This window comes from Leiobunum rupestre, chromosome 5 (genome assembly GCF_980474605.1).
Source record: "Leiobunum rupestre chromosome 5, qqLeiRupe1.1.hap1, whole genome shotgun sequence".
NCBI lineage: Eukaryota > Metazoa > Arthropoda > Arachnida > Opiliones > Sclerosomatidae > Leiobunum > Leiobunum rupestre.
The window spans coordinates 26,921,062-26,948,944 of NC_143388.1; the positions used below are offsets into that span (position 1 = coordinate 26,921,062).

Genomic DNA, 27,883 nt, shown 5'->3' on the forward strand with positions numbered 1-27,883 from the left:
ATTCTATAGAAATGTTTCAATAAAAGCCTTCAGAGAGACTGATTCTAACAGTTTTCTATAGATAATATGTAAGTCATTCTAAAGAGTATAATTGCTTTTAATGGCCTTCAGAGTATTCTATAGAAATATTTACAGAAAATTAGCCTTCAGAAAAACTAATTTTAAAGGTTTTAATTAAAATCAGCTAATGTAATACCCAAGGCACCACCTTAGGCCCAAGTCATCAAGCGACTTTAAATACCTTTAAACAGGTGGCCGGATTACAATGCGTAGGAGAGTGGTGGCAAGCCCTTCATGACACGCGAGCCAACTGTTAACCGGAATCCATACTTCTACTTGGAATGCTTATCCTGGCGTATCGCGTATGGTAAGATCACTCTGACGCCTACGAGACAAAAAATCCCCTCTGCGCGCGCTCCCCTCTCACGTTGTTGTTTGTTTAGTTAACATAGTGACGTCAAAAAAACCGTCAGCCACCTCAACGAAAATCGGCCACGATAAGCATTCCAAGTAGAGGTATGGATTCCTGCCGTTAACCTGTACAAGTTCTTATGGGAAGGGGAAACCGAAGAACTCGGGGAAATACCGGTGACTATAGCATTTCACTAAAGAAATATAACTTTTTAAATATAATAGCTTCGTACGCAGCCTTAACTACGCTTGAAAACAAGTATATCCCCCTGTCCACTAATGTCCCGCGTCCCAAAAGACTTATCTGAAACGTCACGCAGTTCTATTGACAACAGACTTTACCCGCTTTCTTATTTTCCGCCATATTAGGAGATAAGTCCGCGCTGTTGGGGAAAGCGAGTAGCGCATGCGTTAACTTTCGTAAAAGGGCGAGCGTAGTTTTGAGAGGAGAGACGGATGGGGGATGGTGGGATGAAGATCCGGAGAAGCTGTGTGACTTCCCCCAATTATCTGTCCGTTTCCCAAAATCCTCACGTGGAGCGAGAGAGGAGAGACAAAAGTTAGCAGGACATTTAAGCCCCCGGACAGTGTTTTAAATTTTTGGCTCCTCGATAAGAAGTGATTTGAATATATATGGACGATATTTTTCCTCGACTCGTATTTTCTTTCACAGAAAAGTTCCCAAAAGTTTTTAATGAACGGTTCAAGAAAATTTGCTTCCAGTGTTTTAACTATATTCGTTTTTTTCGGTTGCTGACCTTTTCCGGCCGGAATTTAAATGATTACGTTGTTCATTTTTCTTCTATTGTGTTACAATAGGTAAGTTTTTAAATATTTTAATTTTTACGGTTGTTCATTGGAGTTATTGTGTCATTTAATTTTATTCATTGGACTTATTGAGTCATTTAATTTTATTAATTGGACTTGAGTCATTTCATTTTATTCATTAGAATTATTGTGTCATTTAATTTTATTCATTGGACTTATTGAGTCATTTAATTTTATTCATAAAAATTATTGTGTCATTTAATTTTATTCATTGGAATTATTGTGTCATTTAATTTTATTCATTGCAATTATTGAGTCATTTAATTTTATTCATTGCAATTATTGTGTCATTTAATTTTATTCATTGCAATTATTGAGTCATTTAATTTTATTCATTATAATTATTGTGTCATTTAATTTTATTCATTGCAATTATTGTCATTAAATTAATTTCATATAATTAGTTTTTTAGTGATAACGATGTTAATTAACGTATCACGTGTCAATTGTCTATTTAATAATTTAATAAAATTAAAAATTAATAGGGCGTGCAATTTTAATCATCGTAAATTCCATTATTTTATTGTTAGTACCTTTATTTCATTCCTTTATATTCCGGTTATATTGATAAATAACTTAGAACTCTAAATATAGTATACTTTAAAAATAAATCGTACAGTTTATTCACTTGATTGAGTGATAAATTACAATTTTATATACGTATAATATTGTAAAGTCAAATTGAAATTTTTATATTATAAATGTAATAAATGATATATAATAAAAAATGTAACAGCTGAAATATTTTTCCAAGAATCGTTCGCAAATAGTAAACCGTAAAGAAAACCACTGTCAAAAAGACATAAATCACACAATATAGGTGCGGTTTGGAAAAAAGAAATTTCGTGCAGAGGTTCAAGGGCTTTGTTTGTTTTAAGCGAAGGCTCCTAATGTTTGATTTAAAACGCGTGGTTTCTTAGTGTAAAAGACTAACGATTAAATAATAATAATATTTCTTACGCAAATAAAATAGTCTATTAGATTATTACCAACCAAGAATACACCAAATTACTAATAATTTAAAAATAATATAACAATAATTTTTTACTTACAAAATATTTAAATAAAAAAGAATATGAAATTAACAACAACATTTAAAATAATTAAATAAAATTCCATGAAAGCAATAAACTCAAATTATGATTTGAATATTCAGTCAGCAGGTCCCATATTTAGAGAAAATTTAGCTTTCTTATAGAAATAACGTGTATTACCCAATGAAGATTAGTTTTTCGCAAATGGTTGGTGTTTTTCTGCTTCTAGTTGTGTTTTATATAGTTTTCATTCTACAGATCAACGGTGATTATCAATTTTTTTTAAATGTTTTATTGTTTTCCATATCTAACTTTTAATGAATATCTCATAACATAATATTATCTCTTTATTTTATCTGATCAGATTAAACCTATTTACCTTATCTGAATAAAATAACTGATTTTTTTAAATTTAAAAATCCCTTAATCCAACAGCTATCTGAAACAGATTTTAGAATATTATTATGTTGTTTTATTTGTAAATAATAAAAACATTAGACAAAGGTGTTTTATATTAAGTTAAATCAACTTTATTTAAAAAAAATCCTGACGTTAAGTAAATGTAACGTTTACTTTCTGATCTGATATTGCCGATAAATTATAGATTACTTATTCAGATTTTTGTAAACCAGCTAATTGTTTTCCGCAAATATTTAAAAAAACGGCTTCACATGATTTTGATACAATTGAAAAACTCTAGGTGTTATCAGCCAAAATAACACATGAAATTGAAATATCGAGGTTAAAAGGATTAAGTGTATAGTACGATTTTGCGATTTGGGTACATTTGTTCGAATTTCATTCGTCCGAACTGTGGTACAAATGTCCGAATGCCGGAAAACAGGATCGTATGTCCGAAAACGTATTTAATTTGCCCGAAAAATTTATCACAACTTTTGTTGGTGATTCAGTCGTTCAATTTATGTTAACTTTACTGGCGAATTTAATTTGTTCGAATATTCGTTTGTCCGTTTTTTCGAACATTAGGAATTGGTGTTTTTTTAAATATTGTTAATATAAGAAAATAGTAACATTAACGTGAACCTAACCTAACCTAACCTAAAATATCCACAACATTCAACGCAATTTCCACTTACTATATCGGCCAAAGGAAAAATGGACATAAAAGGATAAAATGATTAGACATTATAATGCTTATATCCGTTTATTTTTGAAATATTTTACCAAAAAAAAAACAGCAATAATAAATACTAATTTAGCGACAGAATTCGGACAAGTGATGCTACCGATTCGGACGAATGAAACAAACAAGTCGTCCAATTCGAACAATTGAAACATTTGTTATTTCGGCGGTTCGGACGAATGAAATTCGAACATTTGTTCCACCGTTCGGACGATTGAAATTCGAACAAATGAACCTACCCCGATTTTGCACTTGTCTTTGAAAGTGCGCGCTCTAAAAACTTTAAAATTTCCACGCGATTTAAAACGTTTTAAATCATAACAAAATCCATTTACAATATTTGGGTTTTGTAAGACGGTAAAAAGAGTAAAATCTATTTATAATTCCCTGGAAATGTAGTCACCGATTGTATACGAAAAGTGGTCTATAAGAACTCAATATTGTTGATTTCGAGGAGGTCGGTAACTGATTTTCTTGGCAATCGCGTTTGACATGTTCCGCTTGTCAAACGGAATAGAAGAAACGCCCTGAAAAATCTAGCCAAGCGCGAAACACTACAGTTTTATTTATTTTGTGGTTATACTCTGGTATAGGTTTCCTAAAATTAGCTTCAGCATTGACAAAATGTTTCCAGCTGTAATTCGAAATTCACCGCATTTGGAATTGCGTTAAAACTTCGACTAAAATAAACTTTTAAACGATCTTTAGATAACAGTCGCGTTAACTAAACCGCGTTACGTTAAATTCGATAAATTATATATCATATTATCCGCATGTACACCCAGTCGATATGGGTCAAATTGCAAACCAGTTAGTTTAAACCCGAAACTCATCCGAATTCATCGGAAGCCGACAGGCCAAAGGTGATCAGATTTCAGATGTCTGACAATTCTCGAATTAATTCCTTTCGAAATTTTTATATCTTCTAAAGGTATAAGTCAGATAACTATTAAGCTAACTGAATCAAGTCAGATGAATTATAGCAGATAAGTTCAGATCGATTACTTGAGATAACGAATCAGATTCAATCGGAGATCAGATTGATGGGTAAGGGATATATAAAAGATTAAACTGATTTGACCACAAACCACCTACCCTAAGAGTTACATGTATCACTGGAATGGGGTGGTTTTGAGAATGTAATTATTATTAATTAAAAGTAATTAGAAGGGTGATTTAAAGCAGAAAATAGTTAACGTATAATATCAATTTTGGGGATTGAAGTCATGTTCAAAATTTTTCTGAGTTTAGCTAGATGGTTAAATTTCCAATTTTGGTTTACAACACCAATGTGGGTGCGGCTTTTTTTAAGAGCGCGCCATCTCACGACAAATAAAGGCAGTTTTAATGGTACAAAGACGAGCACGCGCGAAAATAAAAAAAAATTGTAGAAGTTGCCTGGCGCACGACTTTTTAATTTTAATTTCATAAAATAAAGAATTTTCACACTCTATTTTCTGTTGGCTGTAATAAAAGCCGCATCATTTTTCATACAAGTTTTTTTAGAAGTTGATGCAAGTCCTTCTTGGAGTAGGTAGTCTGTGGTCTGATTAACTAACTACCTTGATATATCTCAATTTTTTTCAATTTCAATTTATTAATTCGGATAATTTCTTAGAGTTGTACAGAAACGTGTCGTGGGCTCAGTCAACTTGATAGATATATTTTTAATATAAATACAATGAAAAAAAAGGATCATTTTAACATAACTATATAAAAAACATTTTAAAATAAAAACGATTTACAGTATAAGTAAAATTTCAATAATTAAATACGAAATGTAAACAACAAAAAAATCGATAATTTGATTTAAATATTTAACTAGGGCGTTTTAGTAAGTATAAGTTTTTTTAACTTTTTTAAAAAAATCGGTTTACTTTTTATATTATATATCTTATAATTTAACATGTTGTACAACTTGACTCCATTATAAAACACCGGTAACATTTTTTTAGTGGTTTTGACCATAGGTACTTTCAGCGGATATTTTCTTCAAGTTTTTGTGTTTAGGGAGTTAATTTCAAAAATTCGTGGTAAAAGATAAGGAATTTATTTCCCTATAAATAAGTATTAGGCAATTGAATTCGTAACACTGAAATACGACCAGAATGACCTGATCAGGAGGCACTATTCGAAAACAAATCAACTAGGCAAATTAGAGCTTAACGCCGCCGATACAACGCCGCGGTCGCCGATATTTTATCTGGCGCCAAACCACCGCCGCTGATACATTTACTTTTCGCCGCCGATAAATATTGATCCCACCGCCGAATTTTGTTTTTGAGATTTTCTACGCAACTTTATTTTTTCTTTCAAAAAAGTATATGTTTTTTTTCTTCAAATTTTCAAAAGGGGGGGGGGGGAGAAATTTTTTACCTTTTGCGAAATGTTACCTAAGTTCCATACATTGTAACCGACCTAATTATTTGCAAAACAAGCCAATTTACAATAATAAATGTATTTAATCTGAATATTTACAGTTAATTTTGTTTATTAAATAGATTAATATGGAAATTATTAAATTTAAGTATTGGAGCTAAGGATCAGTCAGAAAAAAATTGCGTTTTACAAAACCAAGCCCACAAAATACTTTGTGAGGTCATCAGACTTGGGAAATGTTTTCTCCATTAACACGGTTTGCGACCCGTGTAGTCGAAAAATGTTAGCGTGTGTGAATAGGTCTTAAACATAAGTAACATAATATACATAAGAACGAGGGGAAGCTTTTACATTCAGTGGCTGGCATAGTCCTAAAAATATTCAAAAAGCAGGCCTCAAATATCCAAAAAGGACGTAAAAATATAATAAAGGAACTTAAAATTTCCAAAAAGGATGCAATAATATATTATAGAAAAGACTTAAAATTTCCAAAAATGACTTTAAAAATAGTCAAAAAAGACGTAAAAATATCCAAGAAGGAAGTAAAAATATTCAAAAAGGAAGCAATAATATCCAGAAAGGACGTAAAATATCCTAAAAGGAAGTAAATATATTCAAAAAGGAAGTAAATATATTCAAAAAGGACGTAAACACATTAAAAAAGGACGTGAAAACATTAAAGAAGTAAGTAAAAATATTCAAAAAGGAAGTATTTATATCCAAAAAGGAAGTAGAAATATTCAAAAAGGAAATAATAATATCCAAAAACCACGTAAACACATTCAAAAAGGACGTAAAATATCCTCAAAGGACGTAAAATGTCCAAAAAGGAATTAAAAATATTCAAAAAGGAAGTAATTATATCCAAAAAGGAAGTAGAAATATTCAAAACGGAAGTAAAAATATCCAAAAAGGACATCAAAATATAATAAAAGGAAGCAAAAATATCCAAAAAGAACGTAAACATATCCAAAAAGAGCCTTCAATTTGCAAAATGAGTAATGTTTAGAATATAATGAACCTATATTTTAATTCAAAATATAATAATTCTAAATGAAATGAGCTGTTGTCCATTGGTCCAACAGTAATGGGGAATCCAGCTCAAACTCTCAGTTGCTCGCGAGATGGGGACCTCTAATATCCAAGCCGAAAAAATCCAGGCGGCGCCACTGATTGCATTCCCGGAACCTGGCAGCGCTATTTCAATATTTATTTGACTCCCAAAAAGGATTTAACCCAGTTACATGCTTACGGTTATTGTGTTACTTGTTTCTTACGGTATTAAATTGTAAAGGATGGTAATGTAATTCATCCAAAAGGTTGTAGCACTTGGACGGAGATCGTAAAATGTGTAAAACAAATTTTCTTCGGAAGCGATAAAGAAGATTAAATAGTCCATCTCAAATATTACACGACACACAGAATACCTGAATCGAACTACTTTGACAGTTGATAATATCAAAAGTTGAATAGACAAAACGGCTTCAAATTTCCCGAGTCTATCACTTCGCTTACAAATGTAAATTAAAAAAAATTGTTAAAACATATTTTCCCGATGAAATAGTATTATTTTTACAATTTTTTCTTCCCAAATTTTTTTTGAAAAAACAACGGCAGCCTGCTTAGGTACACCATGGTTCAAGAAAATAACATTAGCAACATAAGTCTATAATATTGTTCCATAAGTTTGTCACTTTGGGGAATATTTTACTGTGACGTCATCGCTAGAAGAAAATCTCCCCCTAACGAGGCGCTCTCAAAGGCTACGTGTGACGCGTTACTAAGCGGACGCAAAATTACGATGAAGCCCGTAATGCAGTCTGTCTGGTGAATAGCTCTCAGTAAAACTTTTGCATGTCACACTTATGTAATAATATTATATACTTATGTAACAATATTATACACTTATGTAACAATATTATACACTTATGTAACAATATTATACACTTATGTAACAATATTATACACTTATGTAACAATATTATACATTTATGTAACAATATTATACACTTATGTAACAATATTATACACTTATGTAACAATATTATACACTTATGTAACAATATTATACACTTATGTAACAATATTATACACTTATGTAACAATATTATACACTTATGTAACAATATTATACACTTATGTAACAATATTATACACTTATGTAACAATATTATACACTTATGTAACAATATTATACACTTATGTAACAATATTATACACTTATGTAACAATATTATACACTTATGTAACAATATTATACACTTATGTAACAATATTATACACTTATGTAACAATATTATACACTTATGTAACAATATTATACATTTATGTAACAATATTATACACTTATGTAACAATATTATACACTTATGTAACAATATTATACACTTATGTAACAATATTATACACTTATGTAACAATATTATACACTTATGTAACAATATTATACACTTATGTAACAATATTATACACTTATGTAACAATATTATACACTTATGTAACAATATTATACACTTATGTAACAATATTATACACTTATGTAACAATATTATACACTTATGTAACAATATTATACACTTATGTAACAATATTATACACTTATGTAACAATATTATACACTTATGTAACAATATTATACACTTATGTAACAATATTATACATTTATGTAACAATATTATACACTTATGTAACAATATTATACACTTATGTAACAATATTATACACTTATGTAACAATATTATACACTTATGTAACAATATTATACATTTATGTAACAATATTATACACTTATGTAACAATATTATACACTTATGTAACAATATTATACACTTATGTAACAATATTATACACTTATGTAACAATATTATACACTTATGTAACAATATTATACACTTATGTAACAATATTATACACTTATGTAACAATATTATACACTTATGTAACAATATTATACACTTATGTAACAATATTATACACTTATGTAACAATATTATACACTTATGTAACAATATTATACACTTATGTAACAATATTATACACTTATGTAACAATATTATACACTTATGTAACAATATTATACACTTATGTAACAATATTATACACTTATGTAACAATATTATACACTTATGTAACAATATTATACACTTATGTTAATACTTATCTCGTAAGATATATCTCATATACTTCTGTTAATATAAAATTAAGTTTAACAATATTAGTAGTAGCAGAAGTAAAATAATATCAAAAAGTATGACACTTCCTATTGTTTTAACCTGACCAAAACATTTTTCGACACTGACAGTTTCGCGTATTTCCAACTTGGACTTGCACTCGATCTGAGTTATCGTCCTTGGTATTTTGATATTTCACCTTGGGCATATTTAGACACTAGGTGGCTCTGTGCTGAGAAATAAACCTAGATTTGCCCAAATCTAGTAATTTGAATTTGGGGAGGATTCTCAATTGATAACGCCACCCTCACACGATTTACCACCTTACATTTTAATCGCTTTAATTTTTATCCATATTGTATTCTTACACCAAAAAGGGTCCAATAATCCCCCAGGGTTGAATAGAAATTTAGACAAAATCCCTTTCCACCCTTACTTTTCAATTCGGGATATTTCAGGGTATATAATTACTATTTCAATTTTTATGTTTATTATTCTTATTAACCCTAATTGCTTTAACGACCCAGAAATCTTTAACCGAACCAACCCTAATCCAAACAGAATGATATTTTTTATTCGCGTATGCTATCTTGCGGTTAATCCCAAACAAATTTGTAGGAGTACTAGCTTTAATCTCTTCAATTTTAATTTTATTAACACTACCCATAAGTAAAAGAAAATTTCAAGGCCTCCAATTTTATCCCCTAAATCAAATTATATCTTGAACCTAATTGACATACTTATTATATACACTTTTTTAATACTTTTAATACTTTTAATTCGTTCTGACATTTCAAGTTTGCCATAATCACAGATTATTTTAAGTTCAGACTTGATCAATATAAAATAAAATTCATTATTACCTTAGAGTTGGTTTCTAGAACTTTAGCAATTCAAGCTTTAGTATTTCAATAGTATTTTAAATTTTATTGCATTTTTACTTAGAAATACCTTAACTTCATTTACTTCTGTTACATTTTGGGGGTGCATATAGCAAGAAATAAAAGCAGTGTGCAACAATATTTTATCGACGGTAGTAAACAAAGACTGAAGCAAAAAAAATATTAACTTATGACTTATGTCATACTAGTTCGTAATGACAGTTGACCAATGTAGTTCTAATTTCAGTAAGTAATTGCATTTAGCAAATTATACGCATTGGGAAGTAGATAATAAAGAGATTAAGCAAATTCCCGAAAACGTGTACGGGAAACGTGTAGAAGTGTAGACGTACCTTTGAGTGTACAGCCTATGCATCCTACAAGTTCCACGTTCACGTTTTCTGATGCTGGCTTAATCTGTCTAATAGCCCGAGAGCCTCTGTCCCATTTCATAAGGTATTAATAAACAAATACCCTATGAATTTAATCCCCCAAGCGTCACTATTATCACAAGTACATAATATATCTCTTAACTGAGAAGTATACTCTTCTCCATTGTTTTACCACTAAATATTATTCGCTTGAAACACGCCGGTTAACTCTGATTTTTCAAATACATTTCGTAAGAAAAAAAAAGTTTCATTTCTAATATTATTATATCGAGACCATATGTTTCATAAATAAGTAAATATCCTTATGCAGTATAAATAGAAGTTGGTTTAACGGTTACATTTTACATCATTAGGCAAAGTAATATGCGGTAAATTACATAACAGCGATTGGACGGGAAATTCGAGGCTATTGAAATCTACATGTTCCATTTTAAAAGCCGATATGGATACTTAACTCCAAAGATATATATTATTAACTTCTGGAATTGCTAGTCAACTTGTGGCCGTTGAAGCAAGGGTGTATCCAGGATTTTATTTCAGGGGGGGTTTTGAGGGAAACTTTCAAGGGGGGGGGGTGCTGACGGAAGTTTCACTGATTGTTATTAGGCACCCCCCCCCCAGACGTCAGCATTTCGGGGGGGGGGGGTTGAACCCCCAACCCCCCCCCCTTAAATACGCCCTTGCGTTGAAGTACAGCATGGATGTCGCGATGTAGGCCTTTGAATACATCAGGTTACCAAATACTTTGAAGAGTAATATCATATGTAACCTAATCACTCATAAGTGAGCCTTATAATAATAATAATAATAATCAGCTAGGCTAATACCCATGGCACCACCTTAGGCCTAAGTCATCAAACGACTTTTAAAGCCATTAACTTTTCCATATTACCTTGTTTCACACGGAACATACAATAAGTGGACCCAAAAATTGTGAATTCTTATAAATCTTGAGCGTATTAAAAGGTTACCATGGAACGAAATCAGGTGATAGCGAGGCACAAGCTAAACTAGAGCATAGCGCCGATTTATTTTCGGTCCGCGGTGGCATTTGGCGAAAAATATCCGGCGGCGAGGGGCTCGCCGATTTTAAAAATATTCTCGTTTCTTTTGGAAATTTAAAAAAAAAAAAATCCAAAATGTTTTTGAAAGAAAAAAATAAAGTTACGTAAGAAAACTCAAAACAATTTGGCGGTGGGAACAAAATTTATTGGCGGCGGCGTCTGCGGCGCGCCGAAAAGTAAATGACTTGGCGGCGGTGGTTGGCGCCAGAAAAAATATCGCCGACAGCAGCGTTGGTTCGGCGGCGCTAGGCTGAAAGTTAGAAACTTGCGAAAAATTCAGCGCGTTTTCAAAACTTTCGTTTTCTATTCATTGTGTTGTTGACGCGTTTTTCGTCACGGTGGTGGAAGTGACGTAATATACGTCATATCCTGTGAATAAAAGAAAAGGTTGTTTGTGATTATGTTAAGTCTTCATAGTAGTCACAGAGCAATGTCTAAGCCGACCATTTTAATTTCGTTTAAGAACGACTTCACAATGAGGAAGACTTTTACAGATGGCGCCACACAACACTAGGAGGCTTTCTCACTTCTACTTATGTAACGGTTGAATAGAAGCGGAAAAATTCCCTTAATGTTGCGTAGCGCCATCTACAGCGTAGTCGGAGAAGAAATATTTATCGTTTAACAGAAAGGTACTACTAAATAGTTTTGATTTCGCGTTTTTGACAATATTGTTATCTGGGAGATTAAAATTATTAATTTCTTTGAAAATTAAAATTAAGCTAGAGAAGTTGACTTATATATTTCGTCCACGTAAAATCTGGTGGTTAGCAAATGAAAATAATCTAGTTAAAATTTCGAAAGGAGTTTGATCGGGGGATATTTAAAATCGATAAATTCTGAAATCCGTTCCCCTTAATTCTACAAGAAGAATTTGGATTAGTTTCGGGTTTAAACTAACTGATTTGCATTTTGAGCCATATCAACTGATCTGACAAAATCTGAGCGTAAAGGCGGATAATCTGATACCAGAATTATCGTAATTATGAACTTGGTTCAGATATTGCAACGTTATCTGAAAATCGTTTTGTTAAATAATTATGAATTTGATAAATCATTTTAGATTTCGCTACGCCGGTTATTAAACATTTATAATATTTAGTGTAATATTTAATTTAATACGTTACTTATGGAATTATCTTTAGGATAAAAATAATTTAGGCCTTAGTAAAGAAGTTCGCGTTCAACTTCTATCAATTTTTGTCAGCTGGAACTAGCGAGTCTTTGGAACCTCTTAGTCTTAAGCCACGTTCACACTAGAGCCTAAAACCCAGTTTAGGTCGGTTTGTATGCCAGTTTTGACCGCCGACGATAATTCTTGGTTCACACGTGCGAAATCGCTTCACCCAGGTTCGCTTATAGCCAAGGCTTAACGCCATTTCAAATTATGACCATAATTTTGAAAATACTAAAATGTATCCCAAAACAATTAGTTAATCATGTTTACTATACATACAGTAATATTATTGGACATTATTTAGAATTTTCTTCCCATTATTTTGGAAAATACGAGCAATTTGACTTCCCCGCCTTGTCGTTTTGAAAGCGATTCTAAGCGAGCGGACTTGGGCGCAGTGCTTCCACTTCCAAAAGATCATTTTACCCAGACATAAGCTGAAGAATACCCACTTTTACCCATTCCAAATTTCAAAAATACCCTGAAAATTCCCACAAGAATCAAACAATAAAATACCCACTTTTACCCATTTTAAATTTAAAAATACCCTGAAAATTCCCATAAAAAACAACAATTTAAAAAATATAGTAAAATTATCAGTTTTTTCTTTATTTTTTATAAAGAAGAAGACACTCGTATTAATGGTAGGTATGAAATTCGCTTACTAAGGGACGAAAACAATATTTTTGTCTGCTCCAATCGGCAAAGCTGACAACAGAGAAAGAACCTAAAAAGGTCTCGACATAAGCAAAACCAGTTTTCCACTTACGGCCAACTTAGTCACACTTTGTCGAAAAGGGAAATTATATTTCATGGTAGATTATTTTCAAAATTTTTAAATACCCTTAAATTTCCCATGAAATGTTCAAAATACCCTCATTTTACCCATTACCCTCAATCTCAAAAAACAATCCCTCTCGAGGTCAATTTTACGCGAAAAAGGGTAAAATACCCTCAAAGTGGAAGCACTGCTTGGGCGAGTTGCTTCCCGAACCAACACGAAGCGATTTCTCACGCTGATTTCGAAAACTAGTTATCTAAACGAAGCGAATTAAGGGGTAAGTGTGAACGCAGCTTGACAATGCTAATAGAAGAGACTTCCTATAAATAAACCTACAATAACCTCAGGTTAACGTCGCAAAACTCTCCCAATACACCGCAAAGTTCATTCTAAGCTTTAAGCGACCCAAAAGAAGGCATCACGACCTTTCACACCAGAGCGCAAATGGGCTCTCTAGAAAATGTAAAAGGCCTCCTCAAAGCGTTTCGGACAGAGATGCTAATACGGCTCGAAAGATTTCATTCAGGTATTTAGGCTGAACCCCTCGCGGTTTTCGGGGTTGAATTGGGGGGTACGTAGGCATTTTACTAAGTGAATATGATTAGTCCTTTCCTTGGCGTGTAGTTTGAGGCCTTAGGCCTTTTCCTGGATAAGCGAGTCAGCGCTTTTTTCTCTTCCAATCTTTCTCTGGGCCGCGAAGGACTTTATAGCGCGGGTACCGTCAAAGGAGAAGTGAACCCTGAAAATCAGAGAATGCTCGAAGTGGGTGAAAAATCTCCGCCTTTTTTCGAGGAACTTGGAAATATATTCGCGCTAAGCGCTTTCGCCAGAAGAAGGAAAATTTTAATATGGTAATTGATTGTTAAAAGGGTTTGACAGTAATGAATATCAGATTGAACGGTACGGTCTTTTTTTCCTTCGTGATCGTACCCGAACTAGTTTCAACAAATTATGTCTAATATGAATATTTTTTATTTTGCTTTTGATGGGGAATTCTGGGCGAGTTTTAAGAAATTGACTTACAGGAGGCCGATCGAGTGGTCGAACATTCAGAAAACCAAATGTACGGCATTTGCTAATCCAGTAGATCTGTATCCGCATTTATCGATTTTTAAAAAAATCTAGGTATTTGTAATGTTCTTGTCGATTTTTCTCCAAGATATTTTCTTTTGGATTTTTTTAATATGTTGATTTTTTGTTGGGTTTGTGGATTTCTCCACGAATTTGTGGATTCTTCCATGGGTTTGTGGATTCTTCCATGGGTTTGTGGATTTCTCCATAGATTTATGGATTTCTCCATGGATTTGTGGATTCTTCCATGGGTTTGTGGATTTCTCCATAGATTTATGGATTTCTCCATGGATTTGTGGATTCTTCCATGGGTTTGTGGATTTCTCCATGGATTTGTGGATTCTTCCATGGATTTGTGGATTCTTCCAGGGGTTTGTGGATTTCTCCATGGATTTGTGGATTCTTCCATGGGTTTGTGGATTTCTCCATAGATTTATGGATTTCTCCATGGATTTGTGGATTCTTCCATGAGTTTGTGGATTTCTCCATGGATTTGTGGATTCTTCCATGGATTTGTGGATTCTTCCATGGTTTTGTGGATTTCTCCATAGATTTATGGATTTCTCCATGGATTTGTGGATTCTTCCATGGGTTTGTGGATTTCTCCATGGATTTGTGGATTCTTCCATGGGTTTGTGGATTTCTCCATAGATTTATGGATTTCTCCATGGATTTGTGGATTCTTCCATGGGTTTGTGGATTTCTCCATGGATTTGTGGATTCTTCCATGGGTTTGTGGATTTCTTCATAGATTTATGGATTTCTCCATGGATTTGTGGATTCTTCCATGGGTTTGTGGATTTCTCCATAGATTTATGGATTTCTCCATGGATTTGTGGATTCTTCCATGGGTTTGTGGATTTCTCCATAGATTTATGGATTTCTCCATGGATTTGTGGATTCTTCCATGGGTTTGTGGATTTCTCCATGGATTTGTGGATTCTTCCATGGATTTGTGGATTCTTCCAGGGGTTTGTGGATTTCTCCATGTATTTGTGGATTCTTCCATGGGTTTGTGGATTTCTCCATAGATTTATGGATTTCTCCCTGGATTTGTGGATTCTTCCATGGGTTTGTGGATTTTTCCATGGATTTGTGAATTCTTCCATGGGTTTGTGGATTTCTCCATGGATTTGTGGATTCTTCCATGGATTTGTGGATTCTTCCATGGGTTTGTGGATTTCTCCATAGATTTATGGATTTCTCCATGGATTTGTGGATTCTTCCATGGGTTTGTGGATTTCTCCATGGATTTGTGGATTCTTCCATGGGTTTGTGGATTTCTCCATAGATTTATGGATTTCTCCATGGATTTGTGGATTCTTCCATGGGTTTGTGGATTTCTCCATGGATTTGTGGATTCTTCCATGGGTTTGTGGATTTCTTCATAGATTTATGGATTTCTCCATGGATTTGTGGATTCTTCCATGGGTTTGTGGATTTCTCCATAGATTTATGGATTTCTCCATGGATTTGTGGATTCTTCCATGGGTTTGTGGATTTCTCCATAGATTTATGGATTTCTCCATGGATTTGTGGATTCTTCCATGGGTTTGTGGATTTCTCCATGGATTTGTGGATTCTTCCATGGATTTGTGGATTCTTCCAGGGGTTTGTGGATTTCTCCATGGATTTGTGGATTCTTCCATGGGTTTGTGGATTTCTCCATGGATTTGTGGATTCTTCCATGGGTTTGTGGATTTCTTCATAGATTTATGGATTTCTCCATGGATTTGTGGATTCTTCCATGGGTTTGTGGATTTCTCCATGGATTTATGGATTTCTCCATGGATTTGTGGATTCTTCCATGGGTTTGTGGATTTCTCCATAGATTTATGGATTTCTCCATGGATTTGTGGATTATTCCATGGATTTGTGGATTCTTCCATGGGTTTGTGGATTTCTCCATAGATTTATGGATTTCTCCATAGATTTATGGATTTCTCGATGGATTTGTGGATTCTTCCATGGGTTTGTGGATTTCTCCATAGATTTATGGATTTCTCCATGGATTTGTGGATTCTTCCATGGGTTTGTGGATTTCTCCTTAGATTTATGGATTTCTCCGTGGATTTGTGGATTCTTCCATGGGTTTGTGGATTTCTCCATGGATTTATGGATTTCTCCATGGATTTGGGGTTGTGGATTTTTACTACGTGTGTTGATTTGAGAATTTTGTCGAGAGTTTTCGTGGATTTGTTAAAAATCCATTATTTTTTAAAAATACAAAAGCACTGACGTATTTTTTTCTGTGGATTTTTCTTTAAATGTACGGGATTGTCTTGAATTTCCAACCCTTCGCAGCGGGATAATAATTTACTACAATTTCTAATTCTAAACTGCCATCTGCAACTTCGTCTAGTCTTGGGATTTTAGTAATCGACTAGTTTTAGAACCACGATAATTTGGTCTAGTCTGAATTGAGTACAGTAAATGTAGGCTGCTTTGTAACATACTAAATTTAATAATAATTATGTGAAAAGACTTCAGAAATAACCCTTGTCAGCTATTTGCTGTATCTGTTGTCAAATTAGTGGCCGACGCGATAAGCTCATAAACGGGATTTTTGTCGGCAGACGATAAATCACAAAGCGTGTGCTTAGCAGACGAAAATCGATTAGTTTATGAGCTTTTCGTGTTGGTCGCTACGGGGCTCTATCTAAACCGTAAAGGCTAATTAGCAAGGCTTAGCTGCAAACGATTGAACAGTAGGTTTTTTTTGTAGAAATAATAATAATAATCAGCTAGTCTAATACCCAAGTCAGCCAGCGACTTTTAATGTCATTAAATAAGATGAACTGGCTACAATGCGTAGGAGGGTGGTGTTAAGGCCTTCATGCCACTGGCAAAATAATAATATTTTCCAAACCGGGAAAATGCTCCTAATTTTCTAAAATTCACAAAATAAAGAAATGGCCATTCGATGTATTAACCCGCAAAATTTCATAATTTTACGAGGTATAGTTTTATGTGAAATGTCTGGATCGAGAAATTTGGTGGCTGACGGTTTTTTTGACGTCACTATGTTAACTTAACAAACAACAACGAGAGAGGGGAGCGCGCGCAGAGGGGATTTTTTCTCTCGTAGGCGGGGCAAAAGCCGTCAGAGTGATCTTACCATACGCGATACGGCAGGATAAGCATTTCAAGTAGAGGTATGGATTCCTGACTAAATATGTATTACAAGTATAAAGGGTGTTTCAAAAGGTTATGCAAAAATTTTAAGGAGTTGTAGGGGGTGAGTTGAGAAGTATGCCTGTTTTTTCCCCATTTTCCTACGAAGAGTTAAAAGAGCGCCAGAGAGCTTCAAAGTGTGGCCTGCAACAAGCAGCGGGGAAATGCGAACATTAAGGTTTGGGTTCGTGTGATAGGTAAAAAAGGACTTTGTAAACAAATCGATTTAACCAGCGTAAAAAAGTAAATTTAAACAGTATTTAAAGTCACTGCCATAGATATAACAAATGTATATAAAGGTCTAGATAAATTTCGGGGCGTCTAAGCCTAACATAAAATACGGAATTGACACCAAGGAAGGCACGTGACCAAGAGCGCGAGTTATCTTAGCATTTTAGTACTAAGTGCTTGACCTTTCCGCAGGCCGTAGTCTTTAGACACCATCTGTTGGTGACTTTTAGTATAATTTTTAAGCAGGAGACAAAGGCTCTCGCGACGATAGCACGAGCTTTCTTACCGATAGATAGCGCCTTATAAGGATAGCCCGCAAAAAATTTCGCGTTTCTGCTAGCTGTCACCTCCGTATTCACTCCCTTTGAAATATTTTATCTAGACCTTTATATACGTTTCCTATATCTATGGTCACTGCTGCTTGGTTTTGCGCTTGTTGCGGCCTACTTTTAGGGGCTAGTAGGCCACACTTTGAAGGCTTGAAGCTCTCTGGCGTTCTTTTAACTCATCGTAGGAAAATGAGGAAAAAACAGGCATACTTCTCAACTCACCCTCTACAACTCCTTAAAAATTTTTCATATATGAACAGTGTGAAAAATATATAAAAAAATGGAGGTTCCAATACTTTGAGAATTTAACAAATCAACTCTTAACATAGCTAGAAATCTTTTAGCAATAAGAGAATGTGATAGTTGAGCCGGGGGAGGTTCGAGGTACTCGAGAAAACTAGTGAAGTCAAGGAATCGAAAAATTCTTCAAACATCAGTGATTCCTCGAAAACGTAATTTTTAGGAAGTGCAAAATTTCTTTTATTCGAGGATTCTTCGTAGCTAGTAAGGAAACCGATATAAGGATGCGAGAGATATAAAAAGCGGCGACTATGGCAGCTTGGTCCCAATTTTCCCCCTTTTTGGATGGAAGATCAAATATTTACCCTTGTCTGAAACGCTACTATTTCCACTTTGTATGGGCTACTCGCGTCTGGAGGTGGCTCCCCCTTTGGCGCGAAAGTCGAACTAGATTCTTGGTAGAAAAAGGTGGGGATTTTTTCTTCATCTTCTCCTTTATCCCTTTATGAAGTCTTGACATTATGGAATGTGCCGGATTTTGAGCACACAAGGGAAGCGGGATTGGCCCGCCCTCTAGCCACCAACCCCGGAAACAGTCGAGTTCGAACACTCTCTCTCTGTCGTCTGCTGATGGAACTTTTTCGTCTTTGATCACGAAGAAACTTTATTTGATTATTTTATTGCATTATAAACTTATCATAACGGAAACAGCAATTCGACAAGAGGAGGTGCTAGATTATCTATCACGCGTGTAGGGCTTGCTACCACCCTCCTACGCAAAAGTCGTTCATAAACTTATCATAACGGAAACAGCAATTCGACAAGAGGAGCTGCTAGATTATCTATCACGCGTGTAGGGCTTGCTACCACCCTCCTACGCAAAAGTCGTTCATAAACTTATCATAACGGAAACAGAAATTTAAAGAGGGGTCGAGAAGGAGTGAAAATTTAATACAATCAAAACTAAATTCCAAGGGGGGAGAGTTCTGACAATGAAACCTCTTGTCTACGCCACTGTCCGGTATTGCACAGTTTGTCATTAAATAAAAACTATTTACAACTTATACTTATATTATTTCTCTTTTAGATTCATTAGTTGAGTGTTAGATTAAAGGCTAGTTCCCACTTGACGAATTTTCGAGAAGAATAAATTTTCGCGCAACGAAAAAAGACGTGTTTTTTCGGTCGCTGGGGCAGCGGTTCTCACTTTAGCGCGAAAATTTAAAAACGCTGAAAACAACTCGTGCGAGTTTTTAGTAATGTTTTAGGCATAACATAAAACATCAGTTCAAAACGAACCAAATGGATGTTCCTGTTGATAATTTCAGTAAAATTAATTTAATTGTACTTAATGACTTATTGGTGTATGCAATATACAATAAGACAATATATATATGAGTTAGGGAAATATTTCAAATTACCTTTACTTCAGTATCTTGGTCAAGTTTGCTGAACCGCTTTTCTAAAGACCTAGGCTTAATAAGTGACGGACGGGAGCGGAATAGATCGAGGGAACGCGTTTTCTGATTGGCTGAAGCTTTTTATCGCCAAGGTGTGGACGTCAAAAAATAAAACATTCGCTAGATACCGCGGAGACGCGATTTTAGTGGCAAATTTGAAAAAAATCGAAAATTTTATTCGCGTGCGTCAATTTTCAGCGCGAATTTTTTTTTTCGCTAAGTGGGAACTAGGCTTTAGAGGGGTTGATGAATTTCTAATCAATTTTAACCATATTTCTTTGCTTTTAACACCACTCTAGTTTCTTCCTATGAAAGATTACCTAGTGTGTGACTCCGCTACTTAGCCTCTGCTGTATGGTAAAGCTAGCTTGAAATGCCCCTAATATTTAAAGCATAATAATAATGAAATAATAATCATCTAGGCTAATACCCAAGGCACCACCTTAGGCCTAAGTCATCAAGCGACTTTTGAAGCCTTAATTCAGGTGGCCGGGTTACTATGCCAACAGCTCCCTACACTAACTATTTCCGTTAACCTCAACAAGTTTTTATGGAAGGGGAAACCGAAGAGCTCGGAGGAAAACCCCCTTAAACCAGCGGGGAGAGAACTTGTAAACTCAACGCAGAAGGAGTTGTTCCGAGTTTTCACCCAGTGCCCCAAGTTGGGATCGAACCCGGCTCCTCTGGCTGCGAGGCGAAAGTGCTAACCACTGCGCTGCCCCACTTTTGCCTAAGAAGTCTGATAGAAGATAATAAGTAATCAATAATCAGCTAGGCTAATACCAAAAAGCAACACCATAGGCCGAAGTAATCTAGCGCCCTTAATGTCATTAATTCAGGTGGTCCTGTAATAATGGTGGTTGCAAACTCTTCACGCCACGCGAGCTGACCGCTCCCTTCACTGAAATAATTGTAAACATCCACATTTCAATTTGTCAGATACGGAACCCGACCACATCCCAAAAAACTGTCCATCTGTCTGGGGCAACTCCGGGATAGTAGAATTGAAACGAACGCAACAGGTCCGTAGAGCAAAGTTCTTCAAACAACTCAACGAGTCGTCGGATTAAAACCAAGCTGGCAATCTTTGACGCGCGCCTTTTCTCTGTTCGGCCAAAAGCTCGATCGAGTCCCACTTTAATTAAAAACTAGTGAAGTAGGCGTAAGAAGCCACTTCGGATGGGAACTGAACCTCATTTCGGAAAAGAGCAGCTTTTTTGAGAGACGTGCCAGGGCCATTTGAGGAGTCGGTAAACAAGAAATAACCTCTAGAGTCGCCTAGTATCTCAATAGACGCTACGATCTAAGACTCGAAAGCGGAGTAAAGGCTGTACCTTCGTATTATATCCCCAACTATCCGGTCATTTCGACTAAGAGGCGCCACTTGGGCCCGAGAAATATTATCTACGGGGTCACCACTTTCGACCAGAGTCACGGGATAACTGAAGTGGGCCTGAGCTGCGGACGGTCGCGTCGAGAGCGGCTCACATCACTCGAGAAATATAATGAAATTTCTATCTAATATTCCGTCGCTACTATGTAAACTTATTGCCAACAAAAGGAAGGATTTTTATCCTTCATCGAAAATGGGGTTGGCTTCCCCGCCTTACTCTCCATCCTTTCCCCTTTAAAATAAATAAAATACAAGAAATTTCCTGATCTCCGAAAGGAATTGAAAGTAAGAATGAAATAAAACAGAGCGGAATATTGGTATAGGGCCCTCAGGGTACAACATTTTTTTCATTTGTTTTTAACCCCGGTTCGATTTAAGAAGGGAAAAACGTTCACATTACTGACTAATGTAGTTGAAATTGTGTATGCACTTAAAGTTCGGTATCATACGAACAACTTTTGACCTCCCAACTATACAGGGTGTTTCAAAAGGTTATGCAAAAATTTGAAGGAGTTGTAGGCGGTGAGTTGAGAAGTATGCCTGTTTTTTCCTCATTTTCCTACGATGAGTTAAATGAGCGCCAGAGAGATTCAAAGTTTGGCCTACTAGCCCCTGGAAGTAGGCTGCAACAAGCGTGAATCTAAGCAGCAGGGAAATGCGAACATTAAGGTTTGGGTTTGTGTAATAGGTGAAAAAGGACTTTGTAAACAAATCGAGGTAAAAAGTAAACTTAAACAGTATTTAAAGTCCCTGCTGCTTGGTTTTGCGCTCGTTGCAGCCTACTTGCAGGGGCTAGAAGGCCAAACTTTGAAGCTCTCTGGCGCTCTTTTCACTCATCGTAAGAAAATGGGGGAAAACAGGCATACTTCTCAACTCACCCCTTTAAACTCCTTCAAATTTTTGCATAATCTTTTTAAACACCCTGTATTTATTATTGCGTAGTGTGAACATCACCTTTTAGGCTATACGAAGAGGTCCGGAATTCCGAACCAAATTACCTGGGCCCGTGCAGCCTGGAACCCCGAGTTTGAACCCTTCACCGGATTTCCCCCATAATAACGTAGAACAGGAATACATACCTCGAACTTGGAATGATTATCTCGACCGTTTTCTTAAGCCATTATGACGTCAGAGTATACGGGTTTTTTCTTACGAGTTCCATTGGCTTAAAAATCTCCTACTTAAAATATCCTGGACTACCGGGAGTTACGGAGTATAGTGGACAACAGTCAATAGGGAATATTGCAGGATAACCCGAGGGGTAAGACACTCTGCGAACTCGGTGTACACTGCCGTACCTTTGACAGTGCTAAATGGAACTCGCGAACTCTTGAAAATATGTACCTTCAACAGTGCCCTATGCACGAACTTGGTGTACAGATTATCTGAGACAGTCTTACCCCTCGGGATAACCATTCCTAGTTTGAGGTATGTATTCCTGCATATAGTTGTTTTCAGTAATACGACGGAATTATTGTTTTACCAGGGCCTGGCCCGCTCTCAGCCACCCTATAACACTTGGTCGCTGCCATCTAGGAGCAACAAACACAGCACCCCACACAAGGAGTTTTCATTGGTTAGACGCTTTAGCGCTTGCTGCCGTCGGAAGGGGAAAATCCGGAAACTGTCTTCCCCCTTTCCGTAAAACGTTCAGCGTAAAGGTTAGTCCAATGAAATTTGTACACAACACTGCGTTAGCGTGTTTAAAGGCTAGTTGCGTTATCCTTGTGTTTTTGGCTCCTAGATGCAATAAAAGTTGTATCTATGCGCCATTAAATGGAGGTATGAAAGACTAATAGCGAAGTATAGTTTAAGATATGTCTCAACCAACACAATTCAAAGAGTCACTATTAAGTACCTGGCCAACTTGTTTCCATTCTGTTGAAAGTGGATTTTAAAGATATATATCTGGTGTGTGTCGGAAAGGCCGTTAAACGAAGGAATCCCTTCAGAGGTCATTGCAGGGGTAAAAACAGTTTCCTCTATTATTGCCTTTTAAAGTGGGTATTAAGAAACGGAGAAAACGGATTTCATAACGGTACCGGGTGTTGCGTGGCCCCTGGGACGGGCCCGTACTTCCCTGTATCACACGGATACAGTTGTAGGAAATGCAGTATGCACACACGAACTAGGGGGGGGGGGGGGCAGAGTCACCGTGTAGGGAAATATTCAACGTTCAAACTAAGGGGCAGATACCGAGAGCCAGTGGCACCGTGAGGTTGGAATTCATATTAAATGTGACGAGTGGGCTGGGGGATAGATTGATTGCTGCATGAGCGGGAATTAATATTCAAAGTCAGGGGGGGCAGATACCCCGAGTTACAGGTGCCTTGAGGGGAAATTAATATCCAAAGTGAAGAGGGGGGCAGATACGCTGAGTTACAGGCACCTTAAGGGGGAATGAATATTCAAAATGCAGGGAGGTGGGTCAGATACCCCGAGTTACAGGTGCCTTGAGGGGAAATTAATATCCAAAGTGAAGAGGGGGGCAGATACGCTGAGTTACAGGCACCTTAAGGGGGAATGAATATTCACAATGCAGGGAGGTGGGTCAGATGCGACGAGTTACAGGCGCCTTAAGGGGGAATGAATATTCAAAGTGCAGAGTAAGGGAGGTAGATACGCCGAGCTAGAGGTACCTTGAGGGGGTATGACGATTGAAGACTCAACGTGGAGGTGCAAAAACGCCAGTGGTTCGTTCGCTGGTCCAAGGGATAACGCAACACCCGGTTTACTCTTTCTTACCTCCACACACAGTGTAATCGGAATATATTGGTGGAAGAAAAATGGTCAAACCCTTGAACGCGGGCGTTTATACAAAATATGTTACATTTGCGGAGGGGAAAACCCTAAAAAATAATAACAATATATTGTGGAATGATTTTCGATAGAGCTTATAGACGTTGCAGTAATCACAGGAAAAATAAACAGGGCTATAATATAATATTTAAAAATGATATTAATGAAGTTAACTTTCCAATGAACCTGTTTATTTAAACCCGATGAGAGATGCGAGTCTTTCGGAAAACTTAGTAGAGAGAGTTCCAAATTCGATCTGCTCCAATGGCTACTTTCACGCAACTCATTGGACTTTGAAGGATCCGGTCTATGGAGATTGTAAAACCCCGGTTTCCCCCTTTCTACGAGTCCCCCAAAAGAATATACACCTACAGAAGTCTATTTTTAGATCTAAGGAGACACGGCTTCATGTAATCTACCACTTCCGCTTTCTTTGAAATATGCGATATTTAAAATTTGCTTAAATGAAATTTTTGTATATACAGTCCCAGAACTGAAATAAATGTATACAATATATAATACATAATACATAATATATAGTACATAATATTTAATACATAATATTTAATACATAATATAAAATATATAATATATAATACATAATATATAGTACATAATATTTAATACATAATATTTAATACATAATATAAAATATATAATATATAATACATAATATTTAATACAAAATATATAATACATAATATTTAATACATGAAATATAATACTTAAGACATAATATATGATACATAATATATGATACATAATATATATAGATCGATTTATAAATTACTTACAAGAAAAAAACATTTAGAGCGTAGCCCTTAGAGGTTCGATTTCAACGCTTTTATTTGTACTAGATGGCGCCAGTTTAAGGGAATAACTAAATAACGTTATGGTATAAAATTGGAAAAGTGATAAATAATGGTAAATAATATTATGGTATTAAATTGGAAAAGTGATAAATAATGGTAAATAATGTTATGGTATTAAATTGGAAAAGTGATAAATAAAGGTAAAAAATATTATGGTATTAAATTGGAAAAGTGATAAATAATGTTATGGTATTAAATTGGAAAAGTGATAAATAATGGTAATTAATGTTATGGTATTAAATTGGAAAAGTGATAAATAATGGTAAATAATGTTATGGTATTAAATTGGAAAAGTGATAAATAATGGTAGGTAATTGTAAATAATGTATTTCCATGAATTATATTATTTATATAGTATTTAAAACTTAAACCCACATTTATGGTGATAAAACCTTTAGGATTTACAACAGACTTGTAGAGTAATGAAAATAGAGTTTAAGATCTTATAAAGTTGATATATCCCGTTTTTTTTAATTATTTTCTTGATTTTTATACAATATAAACCAATATTAACTATTATTTACCATTTTTGGAACACTGAGCGCCATCTAGACTTATTACGATCGCGAATAATGACGTCAAGATAATACCTCCTATACTATTTTCCCATATTGTTACGTATCAGAATTCATTCTTGACCATACATTATTGATGTTATTCCAGTAGATTTGTAAAAAAAACGTAGTCTAAAATCAGACACTCGCTAATTTAGAAAACAAAACCAAAAATCCGCTTGACTTAACGAAACGCGAGTTCATTTTATTTGAAAGTCATTTATAGTGTTATACGACCCAAAATAAAGACTTTCGAAATGAGGTACAAGCTTGCAATAATCGTTAAACAAAATTACGTCCTAAACGGCTTCGATTCCAAACTGGATAGTGGGTACTTTTTGAAAAATCTAATTTACAGATTTAAAGGAACTTTATTATCTAGAATCCGCTTCCTGTAGTAATTTTAAGGACACCCCTTAGACACGTTTAACAAAATAAAAAAAATAGTAAAAATGTAAGGGTAAACCCAATTAATGAAATAAATTGAAAAGAGGCCTGCTGGTTTATTAGGCTTATCTAAGTACGACCTACAAAATTTCAAATTTTTAATTATTCGTTACACGCCTGGAGCGTAATAGTTTTACATAACTTAATCAAAAAGTAGAAATTTAATATCAACGAATAATTGCTTATACTTTTATTACTACGGTAACTCTATTCAAACATGGAAGTAAACGGAAATTTTGGTTCATGACGGGGGGATGTGACAGGTCATAAAGGGGGAAGGAACGGAAAATTTGCGTTGTCATTTAGCTGTCTCGTTAACTACGTCGCGTTATTAAACACGAGGGCGTGGCCAAGTCAAACCTCAACAATCCATTGGGAAATTATCCTGTCATTTCCCTAACACGTACTCTATGTCCGCGCGAAGGGACGAAAATTACTTGGCGCTCTAACCGGGAGAGTCATAGCGAGCATCATTTTGTGAAATTGCAATGAGAGTGGAGCTAAAGCGAGGTTATATTCACTGACAATTAACGAGCGTTTAGTTTGCAATGTTGAAGAGTATATTAGCTGTCAGTGAATACTGGTATGTTAAGGACCTTCATTGAATGGTTGAGCTATATTCCGTATATTGATGTAAAATTTAATAAGCGTTTAGTAATCGTCGATTGATTATATGGAGATTTGAAAGGGTTTAATTGCATTATATAAAGGGTTTGGGTTTAAAATCCTTAAGAAAAGATTAAAATCTCGATTTACCAGAGTTGGCAAGAACCAGCCAGACTGGATTAATCCACCCTGGTTTTAGCAGATTTAACCACCGGAAAAATCCATTGTTAAAACCACTTTTTATTTCGCATTTTGAGTTATGGAGAACGTATTTTGCATTTTGAGTTATGGAGAAAGTATTTTGCATTTTGAGTTATAGAGAAAGTATTTCGCATTTTGAGTTATGGAGAAAGTATTTTGCATTTTACATTTTGCATTTTGAGTTATGGAGAAAGTATTTTGTATTTTACATTTTGCATTTTGGGTTATGGAGAAAGTATTTTGCATTTTACATAAATTTGCATTTTGAGTTATGGAGAAAGTATTTTGCATTTTACATAAATTTGCCTTTTGAGTTATGGAGAAAGTATTTTGCATTTTGAGTTATGGAGAAAGTATTTTGCATTTTGAGTTATAGAGAAAGTATTTTGCATTTTGAGTTATGGAGAAAGTATTTTGCATTTTGAGTTATGGAGAAAGTATTTTGCATTTTGAGTTATGGAGAAAGTATTTGGCATTTTGAGTTATGGAGAAAGTATTTTGCATTTTGAGTTATGGAGAAAGTATTTGGCATTTTGAGTTATGGAGAAAGTATTTTGCATTTTGAGTTATGGAGAAAGTATTTTGCATTTTGAGTTATGGAGAAAGTATTTTGCATTTTGAGTTATGGAGAAAGTATTTTTCATTTTGAGTTATGGAGAAAGTATTTTGTATTTTGAGTTATGGAGAAAGTATTTTGCATTTTGAGTTATGGAGAAAGTATTTTGCATTTTGAGTTATGGAGAAAGTATTTTGCATTTTGAGTTATGGAGAAAGTATTTTGCATTTTGAGTTATGGAGAAAGTATTTTGCATTTTGAGTTATGGAGAAAGTATTTTGCATTTTGAGTTATGGAGAAAGTATTTTGCATTTTGAGTTATGGAGAAAGTATTTTGTATTTTAATAAATAAGCTTGTTTATATCAGTAATATGATAAGTCTCAAACGTTTCCTTTTAAATTCGTCTCTAATGAAGTTCAATTACGTAAAAATTAACTTTGATGTAAATTACTCTTCTCCGCAATACACCCGGCGAAAACCATATGACTGGCTCAAGCATCTGATAGACTCTTTTACGATCCAATCACGTAGTCGCCTTTTTGTCACGTGGTCGAGGCTTCCTTTAACTGCTTCCGGTATTGGGTTTTTTCCTATTTTAATAATACCTTTATTTATATATATATATTTATTTATTTACCTATTTATTAATCAAGAAATCTCTTCGATAGTGAAAATTGAACATTCGGTT

General features: G+C 34.8%; 1 protein-coding gene across 1 annotated transcript in view; it reads left to right on the forward strand.

The window, feature by feature from the left end:
* Positions 1 to 1,145: 1,145 nt before the first annotated feature.
* The window catches only part of LOC149944018 (gamma-aminobutyric acid receptor subunit alpha-6-like), a 74,939-nt gene continuing 48,201 nt past the window's right edge, over positions 1,146 to 27,883 (forward strand). Inside the window, exon 1 of the mRNA XM_090176268.1 lies at positions 1,146 to 1,230. Within this exon, the coding sequence (XP_090032394.1) occupies positions 1,190 to 1,230 (41 nt within the window). The 5' untranslated portion in view covers positions 1,146 to 1,189. The remainder of the gene's footprint in view (positions 1,231 to 27,883) is intronic.